The sequence below is a fragment of the Hoplias malabaricus genome, chromosome 1 (genome assembly GCF_029633855.1).
Source record: "Hoplias malabaricus isolate fHopMal1 chromosome 1, fHopMal1.hap1, whole genome shotgun sequence".
In the NCBI taxonomy this organism is placed as follows: domain Eukaryota; kingdom Metazoa; phylum Chordata; class Actinopteri; order Characiformes; family Erythrinidae; genus Hoplias; species Hoplias malabaricus.
Genome location: NC_089800.1, coordinates 55,517,216 through 55,527,315, shown reverse-complemented (window position 1 = coordinate 55,527,315; position 10,100 = coordinate 55,517,216). Strand labels below are relative to the sequence as shown.

Here is a 10,100-nt window from a genome sequence, read left to right as displayed (position 1 = left end):
TCCTCATCCCCCCATCATCACAGCCCTGGATTATGACTGGCTGTAATTTCCTGTCTTTGGAATAATGCTCCAGCTCTGAGGATCGATTTTTGCTATCAAAACTGAGGATTTTTACATAGGTTGTGTGTGTGTGTGTGTGTGTGTGTGTGTGTGTGTGTGTGTGTGTGTGTGTGTATGTGTGTGGTTGCTGTGGGGACCTCTAAATCATGGCTCATGCTGCGTCTCAGCTGAAGAAGAATAAAGATGTGGACATTAACGCTTTGGAGGATGACAAAGAGCAGCGCAGGAGAAAAAACAGAAAACACTCACGAGATAAGAAGAAGGTACACACACACACACACACACACACACACGAGAAGAACAACCTCATTTTGCCTGTTCAACATGGCAGTGTGTGTGTGTCTGTGTGTGTGTGTGTGTGTGTGTGTGTGTGTGTGTGTGTGTGTGAGAGAGAGAGAGAGAGAGAGAGAGAGAGAGAGAGACAGAGATTGTTATAATGCCAATTGGTGGCTATTGGTTTGCATTCATTGTTAGCATTTCATAATTTGTATTTTTGATCAAATAAGTTCTTAAAATAATATTTCCCAATGTATAATACTATATTTTTATAACAATAGCTATTAAACAGCTCATACATTTTAACATACACCTTTGCAATTACATTAATCCTTTTAAATCTAATAGATATCTATTCGCTTTTGTTTGCTGTTAGGAGCATCAGCACATTACAATGCAATCTCTGTGTGTCTGTGTCTGTGTGTGTGTTCGTTCAGGGCAGTGCTGTGTGTTTTCTGCAGGTACAGGTCAAATCACCTGTTCTTAAATGTCCACACATGCGTAACATAACACTGAAGAAACAATAATGGATAACATTTAGCATCATGTAAATGACAATATGCTAATGAGGGTTATTTGCATTTCATTTATTGTTTGGAGCGTTTGTTACCGAGGTGCTACTTTAAGGCGGAAGCATCCTAGTTGTTGAACCTCTGCAGCAGCAGCAAGGTTACACACACATGCTTGACTGTGTGTGTGTGTGTGTGTGTGTGTGTGTGTGTGTGTGTGTGTGTGTGTGTGTGTATGTGGACATCTGTGAATAAAACATTAGAGCGTGATTTATTGATGTAAGGACTAAAGGAATGAGGCACATGTACAGTAGCGCACATGTGCTGGACAGAGGACACGGATAAATGAGGTCACATGACCTAACAGAATGTGTGTGTGTGTTGAGGAATAATGCATTGCCAAATGAACAGCATCTCCCACCATGCTAATGAGACCAACAATGTGTGAAAGGTAGTATTTCACAAATCAGCATATCTGCTAATATCTTATTTGCATAACTGGTAGTTATTATTAATCTGTGGTTGTTGATGTTTATTTTTTTCATTGTTAGCTTTTCGGACGGAATGTTCCTTTAAGCTGGAGGTCGGAAAGTAGAGGGGTGAGACGTGGCTCTCACAGATGATGGGAAGTGAGACATGAAAGGATGAAAGCACTGAGGAAGAATGTGCTGATTGAGAGAGAGAGAGAGAGAGAGAGAGAGAGAGAGAGAGAGACAGAGAGAGAGAAAGAGAGAGAAGTTGAGACAGAGAGAGAAAGAGAGACAGAGAAATGAGAGAAGGTGGAAAGGACAGAAATAAAGACAAGAAAGAAGCAGAGGACGGAGGTTATATGCAGAGATGCAGATGGATGGAGATGGAGACAGAGGAAGCAAATAGAGAAGGAAGCTAAAAATATGGGAAACACGAGAGAAAGTTAGAGAGAGGAAGGAGAGAAGAAAGTGGGAAAGAAGGGAAAGCAAAATGAAGAGAAATGAGAAATTAAAAGCAAGACAAATAGGTAAAGATAAAAGAGGAGAAGAGAATAACAGAATGATGGAAGGATAAAAAAGCCAAAGACATGCAAAGAAAAATAGTGTGTGTGTGTGTGTGAGAGAGAGAGAGAGAGAGAGAAAGAGAGAGAGAGAGAGAGAGAGAGAGAGAGAGAGAAAGAGGGGAAAGGTGTGAATGAGAGGAAAGAGAGAGGGGGAGGTTTGAGATGTATAAATTGAGGTTAATGTATTCAGAGAAGGTAATTGCATTGGCATTGTGGGACAGGGACACCCCTTACACACACACACACACACACACACCGATCACATCCATCAGTTCAGATGTTCCACTGCAGTGTGTCCCACCCATCTAGCACCTCAGCGCAACAACCCCACAGATGTACACTAATACACTCATTAAAGTTCACGATTGTAATCTAAACCCTGTGTATAAATCTCAGAGTGTGTGTCCTCTCCATGTGCTGCTCTGCAGTCGGTTTGCTCAGGAAACCGCTTTAATGTGTTTACGAAGCCCCAGTGTCTGTAAATGGGTAAAAAAACAAAGTGTCTGGGTCCGATGCTAGGCTTTCTCTCTCTCTGCTCACGGCAGAGAAACGCCACAGCGGAGGTTTTTAGACAACGGAGAGACTCCAAACGCTGAAAAGCACCAACCGAGATGAGGATGTTGTTCTATTCCTGCTCCATAGGGGGGTAACACTGACTTATTTCTATTGTTACAGTTACATTACTTAAGGTGGAACTGACTCTAAATTCAGGAGAGCGCTAACTGCATGAAAGTAAACACAGAGCGAAAGTGCTGCAAAACTAAACAGCTCGAGTTACACGAGTTTCTGTGGGAATTCAGACAATTTACACTTCAGACACAAGCAGTCGTTTTTCTCTTCAAACACATCATTCCACCTTAAACGATGCAGAGCTTAGAGCTGCGTTTCCGCACAAGTGTACCTGTTCCCTTTAATGAACAGTGTTTTTATTGTGAAAAATTGTTTTTCACAGTTTTAACAGGTTTCTGATTTTCACACAAATTAAAAAACGCAAACAATAGACAGGGTTAGGTGTTTTTGTTTTGCTGGTCAGAGCACATGACAGACTTTGTTACCCAGAACTTCCACGCTGATGGATATAAAATTGTGTAATGACCTGGTGGGAGGTTAATTGACCATAGCCATTCTACTAACAATTCTGCCTTTTCATTAAGTGCCCTAACAAGGGCAGAAGTGCAGAGGGAAGCAAATGAACAAGGCAGTATTTTGGGTTGAGGTGTATATGGTGAGATCCAGGGACAACACACGCCAGCAGTGTGAGTCCCAGCGGTCCACTGAGCTGTAACAGAGAGCAATAAAGACCCTGTCAATGCTACTCCAGGCTCAGCACTGCAGAAACTGTACTTTGTAAATTTGAAGAAGACTCAACTCTGTCCTGCACGCTTTTTTGGTCCCCTGTTCCGTCTCTAACTGGAACAGTGATCTTTGGAAACCACAACAACGGCGGTGGTAACGTTAAGCGGTGTTTACTCATGGTGTATTGGAGTGTTGTTGTTGTTGTTGTTAGGGACTGAACACAGCTCCGTCTTCAGTTCAGACAGATCAGTAGAGTTTGTTCCTTCCTTGTTGCAGCGTCCAGCTCTCGCTGGATTCTTTCGTCGGCCACCGATCCAAGGAGTGTTTGAACCTCTTCAAAAGACCACAGCGTAATTTTACGAGCTGCGGTCGTGAGTTGGATGAAAACAAACGTGATCTCTGCTGCAGCTGGAGATTTTACAGATGGAGAGTTGGTGCTGGTCGTCTGCGCTGCGTGGCGTAGAGTGACGACTCTCTCTGGAAAATCAGCGCTTTGCAAGGTTTGCACACCATGGTTTAGTCCCTACTCGGCTCGCTCTGAACCACAAAAGAACAGCCACTAAACAAGAACCCGCTTCCAGAACCAGGACCTGATTTACTTCAGTAGAGTAATGAACCATCCATTTCTAGTGAGTCTGTTAAGCTGGTACAGAGTTTGTCTTGAGTTTGTATTGTACAACAAACACAAGTGTCTATTGGAGTATAGATTTCACTGAATTCTACACCAGTGCAGGTTTGTCCACAGTTTGTCCAGTCAGGGCATCCATAAGGAAGGGACTGGGAAATGCTTTGTGAAGCTGTTTGCTCTCCCTGAGTCATGGTGCCATAATGTAGCTTCCTGCAAGACATTAGTCTCATTCAGTCTGTGTTAGAATGAATTATTTATTTTCACTCTCCATTACAGCCATCTTTTGATAATAAGTTTGATGCTTTATCCTTTTATAAAAGTGGAATAACCAAAAGCATGATATTTTACATCAGGAAATATAAAATAATCCTTTAATACTCCCAGAGTGGGTTCATGTACATCAAGCTGCAGAAGGAGAGTAAGGCACACAGCAAACATTATAATAATAAAAATGCACAAATTTACATGATATAATAAGCGATTATATGTCGTAAAACAGCACTAGGTACGATTTGGTGTTTTTGCTCCTGAGCTCCCTCTACAGTACACTTTTACAGCACTGTCCTGAAATCAAGTGGCAGACGGAGGGAGGAAGGGAGGTGGTTTCCTACCTTCTTCCATAAGTTACAAAGTGCTGTTTCTGCAGTGCTGAGCCCAGAGCTGCAACGGCAGAGACCCTATTCTCACTTTTACAGCTCAGTGGAGCATCACAATGTTTTTGAAGATGGAATTATAAGGTAAAAATACTACCTACTGTTGCTTTAAATATAAATATGGGATTGTTTGGATGTGTTAAATCTTTGAGCAGGTGTCATACTGAATCCAGTGGTTCCAGAGGAGCAGCCTCTGCCGCTGTAGACTGTATCATGTCCTGGTTCTCAGGTTCAGGTATTTTTAATTTGTCTCTCTCTGGCGTCAGTTCTTCTTTCATGTATTCTGAGATGAGGCCTTGAAAGTCTCTATTTCTAGAGGCTGCACTTAGACGTTGTGTTCAGGCTTTTACTGATCGGGGAACAGTCCTGATCTGTTTATTACTGACGCGGTGAGAGGGGGGGGGGGGGGGGGGCGAATGTGTGTGATTGATATTATAGAGGTGAGTTGAAGGTTAGCTCTCAGTATTGAGTCTCAATGAAGATGCAGATGTCTCCAGACGCAAGCTGTAGAAACTCTTCTTTCTGGACAGGTTGTTACATACGGGCCTATACTCATCAAAGTTACAAACAGGTTTGTGCTCTGAATTATGTACAAACCTCTCTGAGTCTTATTCAGGGACCTGAGAGATGATGAAACTGGTTGTGATTTGACTGGAATTCAGGGATAACTTCGGTAACAGGCTGAAGTGACTCAAATCAGTTTTCTTTTTTCTTGCTGAAATCAGGGAGTGTAATTAATATCACTCTGTGCTGCTCTGTTTGGGGTTGGTGACTGAATTGGGGTTTTATTGAGTTTTATTTTTTAAAACGGCAGAGTGCGGATTGGAAACATCCTCAGTTACTGACTAAGGAAAAAGTAAAAAATCAACCATCACCTGGAAAATTGATGCTTACAGTTTTTTGGGGGGATTCTCAAGGGCACTGTCAGGCTGCATGAGCCTCCTATCTGTAAAAGTCGAGAGAAGGGTTTTTGGCGCTGTGCAGTTCAGCTCAGCACAGTCCAACAATGCACTCCGATACGTGTTGATGATAAAAACACTTTTCTGAGAGAGAGCAGATTCAGAATCTGCTGCTGGAGGAACAGAAACGTTAGAAAATAAGTGAAATCAGATGGTTCTACACTGTTTAGAAGCACTGCTGGTGCTAACACACACTTGTGGCTTAACACACTACAGCAGGTGATTTTAAATGCACATTAATTAACTATATTGCCTTGTACTTAAAGACACAGAACAGACATTTGACACACCACACACACGGAATAAATAAAGTCATAGGTACCGTCCACATTAAATACAGCGGTTTACATTTTTAGTTATACCGCCCAACCCTAGTGGTGAAATAGGGAAATTCATGATGCACTGTATCAAATACATAATTTTTTATTTAGATCCATATGCTGACACTGAATACCGTAGTGTGTGTGTGTGTGTGTGTTACTGCAGGTGGAGGTTATAGAGGTTAAGTGTTTAGTGAGGGCTGTCCCTGGTGGGTTGCCATGTATTCCGCACATAAGCAGAAATGCGCTACCCCCCAACACACACACACACACACAATTTGTTTCTGTGAAATTTGGGGACATTACATAGACATAAATACATTTCACCTGTTATTTGTTAATAAATATACTAATACAATTAATAATTACTAATAAGGACTGCTATCCTAACTCTAAATGTAATCATACCCGAACCTTAAAACAGACCTTCATCTTAAAATGTAGTGACGTACATTGTGGGGACTTGCCTGTTGTCAGCACAGGGATGAAAGGTCCCCACCATAGGAGAGTGTAGACAGGTTTTTGTACCCACGATGTGACATGTTCCTGGCACACACACACACACACACACACACATTGTGTTTGTGTGTGTGTGTGTGTGTGTGTGTGTGTGTGTGTGTGTGATAAATGAGGTTAAGCAGGGGATTAACAAAAAGACTGAATATTATAGCCACACACTCTCAGGCAGAAAGATAATGGTCTGAAACACAAAAGAGCACATGGGGGATGGGCATCAGTGTTAGAGTCATGTGGGGCTTATAGGGGGGGACACAGTGGAATATTAACACCCCCTCTGTGTGCTTCTGTACATATTCTATTCAGTAAAGTCCTGGAGAAAAAACAGGACTATTAACTTCTACAGGATCACAGCCATTTATTAGAAGTACAAAAAAGTTTTAAAGTGTTTTTGTGTAATGTATAATTGTAATTCAACAATTCTCATTTTATTCAATAAAAAAGAACTGAGCTCCATCAGGAAAAAGCTGCAGAAGACTGTAATGGGTTTGTTCTGTTCTTGGGGATAATACTGTGCCCAAAAGTCTGTGTGAGTGTGGGTTTAGACCATTTACAGATGGGGGCAGTGTCAGAGTCTGGAACGGAGCACATTAACACTGTGTTTTTAGTTTATTTTTTGTTGAATAAAATTACAACAATCATTTTTAGTACTACATAACAGTTACCGTAAAATTACAATTATACACTACACAAAAATGATTTGTACAACTAATACAACGTTTAGGAACTTCTTAATGAATGGCAATATAAATTACTAAGAAAATTATAACACACAGTACTGTGCAGAAGTCTTAGGCCCCTAAGATAATGGTCTATATTTAAACTAATGCCTTCTCAGTGAGTGTGGGGCCGGTATAAAGTTATATATAATCTCAGTAAACACAAACAATAATATCATTTTTTTCTATAAAGTAGTAGGTGAGAGTGAGTTTGAAGAACAATGTTTTGTATGAATCTGTTTTGATTTGTATGAATTTGTTAAATCCACAGCACACATTATTTAAAATCATTATTTATTAACGACTAAAACTAGGTACTGGATGATCACCTCAAATAATACAGACTCCACGAGGAGAGATTTGGACAAAGTTAAACACATTCACACACAGAGGATCACACTGGAATAATGTGATTGGGTTTATTCTAATGTTGCCCGTTATTTGTTGTTTGTTTGTTAGTTTTTTAGAAAATAAACACTCACTGCTGAGAGAAATAGCTTTTTAAATCTCATTCTCTGCTGCCTACATCTTTTGCACAGTACTGTGCATTAAAGGAAACATTTATGATTGTTGGTAATTGCTGTTCTCTCTGGTTGTTTACATACAGAAGCTAAGCATGTTTTAAGGTGGAGTGGTGCGTGTGAGTAAGAAGTGACTGTATCTTTTAAGGTGGAGCGGTGTGTGTGACTAAGAAGCAACTGTATCTTTTAAGGTGAAGGGGTGTGTGTGAGTAAGAAGCGACTGAATCTTTTAAGGTGAAGGGGTGCGTGTGAGTAAGAAGTGACTTTATCTTTTAAGGTGGAGTGGTGCGTGTGAGTGAGAAGTGACTGTATCCTTTAAGGTGGAGCGGTGCATGTGAATAAGAAGCAACTGTATCTTTTAAGGTGGAGCGCTGCGTGTGAGTAAGAAGCGACTGTATCTTTTAATGTGGAGCGGTGCTTGTGAGTAAGAAGCAACTGTATCTTTTAAGGTGGAGCGCTGCGTGTGAATAAGAAGCAACTGTATCTTTTAATATGGAGCGCTGCGTGTGAGTAAGAAGTGACTGTATCCTTTAAGGTGGAGCGGTGCGTGTGAATAAGAAGCGACTGTATCTTTTAAGGTGGAGCGCTGCGTGTGAGTAAGTAGCGACTGTATCTTTTAATGTGGAGCGGTGCGTGTGAATAAGAAGCAACTGTATCTTTTAAGGTGGAGCAGTGCGTGTGAGTGAGAAGTGACTGTATCCTTTAAGGTGAAGCGGTGTGTGTGAGTAAGAAGCGACTGTATCTTTTAATGTGGAGCGGTGTGTGTGAGTAAGAAGCGACTGTATCTTTTAAGGTGAAGCGGAGCGTGGGAATAAGAAGCAACTGTATCTTTTAAGGTGGAGCGCTGCGTGTGAGTATGAAGCGACTGTATCTTTTAATGTGGAGCGGTGCGTGTGAATAAGAAGCAACTGTATCTTTTAAGGTGGAGCGGTGTGTGTGAGTAAGAAGCGACTGTATTTTTTAAGGTGGAGCGGTGTGTGTGAGTAAGAAGCGACTGTATCTTTTAAGGTGAAGGGGTGTGTGTGAGTAAGAAGCGACTGTATCTTTTAAGGTGAAGGGGTGTGTGTGAGTAAGAAGCGACTGTATCTTTTAATGTGGAGCCATGTGTGTATCAAATACAGTAATTACATTTGAGACATAAGCTGTGGGGGAGACATAAACTGTGGCCTAACAGGTCTCCTCCTTCCCCCACAGCTAGTGTTTAAAACTGGTTCACAATTTAAAGGATAAATGAAAAGCTGATGTAAGACAGTTGTAAACTTTCATAACTTTTTTTCATAACTACCTTCAAAATACAACTGTTGCTCTTTGAAACCATTGAAAAACTTCTTCATTTTCATATTTTCAGTTAAACACATTTCGATAGAATGAAGACATCACAGATTCTTGTTTCTCTTGCTTTTTACAGTGTATTTTACAGTACATGGTACTCAGTGGTCTCTCCACAGACTAGAGTCTATGGGTCACACACACACACACACACACACACACACACACACACACACACACACACACACACACACACACATCATACTCTGGAGTAAAGTTATAAAAAACATCTTTGATAGTAGTTTGAACAGAAATTACCACAGCCAGCCCCAAGCATAAATCAACCTTTCTCTGACAGCTAGTGAAACACACACTCACTCAGACACACACACACACACACACAAACACACACTAAATGCTATAAGGTGCTGTAACAGTGCATATACCTAGTCCCTTTAGTAATTTAGTTGATGGTCACAGATTCTTGTTGTCCCTGATCTAAATGAACTGCACTTACATTAGCTTGTGTTTGGAAGACGACTGAGGTGTATATTTTGCATAAATCTTTTCTTCAATTAAACATGGATCTGCTTAGTTCCAAAGCAGTAATGCTTTCCTAACATTGATAAATATGATTGGCCTTCTCCTGTCTCCTGAATGTTGCTCATAGAGCTGCTCAGTGTGGTTTAGAGGAGGAGAAACAGATGTGTGTTTTTTGTTTCATTTGGGTAAACGTCGTTTACTCTACAAGCTGTTTTTACTTCCTTTATTTCAAACTAATTTAAGTAAAGTATATCGAGGCGTGTTGTGTTCCCAGTGACAATCAGAAAAGCATTTTACCTGATTCTTTTGTGAAATGATGCTGAGATCATAAACGGGTCACAACTGTGATGAAAGAAAACAAAGTGTTGTTAATAAACATTAATAGAAAACAGCCCCAATGCATAAACAACCCACAGTGCTGATACATCCTGTGTTGTTCAAGGCTAAAACCTCCCATGGTCCGTTTATTTAAGTCCCAGCGCTGATTTCTTTGCAGTGAACATGTCTTAGGGATAGTGTATTTGAGATGCAGCTGCATCGAATGAGAGCCCTGGTCTGTGTTTGTGTCCCCAGCACTGTTCAAAGCAACCTTATGGTCACAGTGGAGGTATATTTGATATTTCGGTAGAGATCTGTTAGAACTGAGGGTGTGTGTGTGTGAGGGAGTATGTTGGTTAACTCTTTGTGGAGTTACATCATATGTAAATAAACCATGAGTGTCACAGTAAAATAAATAAAATAATGGTATGGATAAAAATTAAGAATGTTCAGTCAATGGTATGGAAGTGTGTGTGTGTG

General features: G+C 40.8%; 1 protein-coding gene across 1 annotated transcript in view; it reads left to right on the top strand.

The window, feature by feature from the left end:
• Positions 1 to 206: 206 nt before the first annotated feature.
• Positions 207 to 10,100, top strand: part of ank3a (ankyrin 3a) — a 101,245-nt gene continuing 91,351 nt past the window's right edge. The window contains exon 1 of the mRNA XM_066666861.1: positions 207 to 323. Within this exon, the coding sequence (XP_066522958.1) occupies positions 207 to 323 (117 nt within the window). The remainder of the gene's footprint in view (positions 324 to 10,100) is intronic.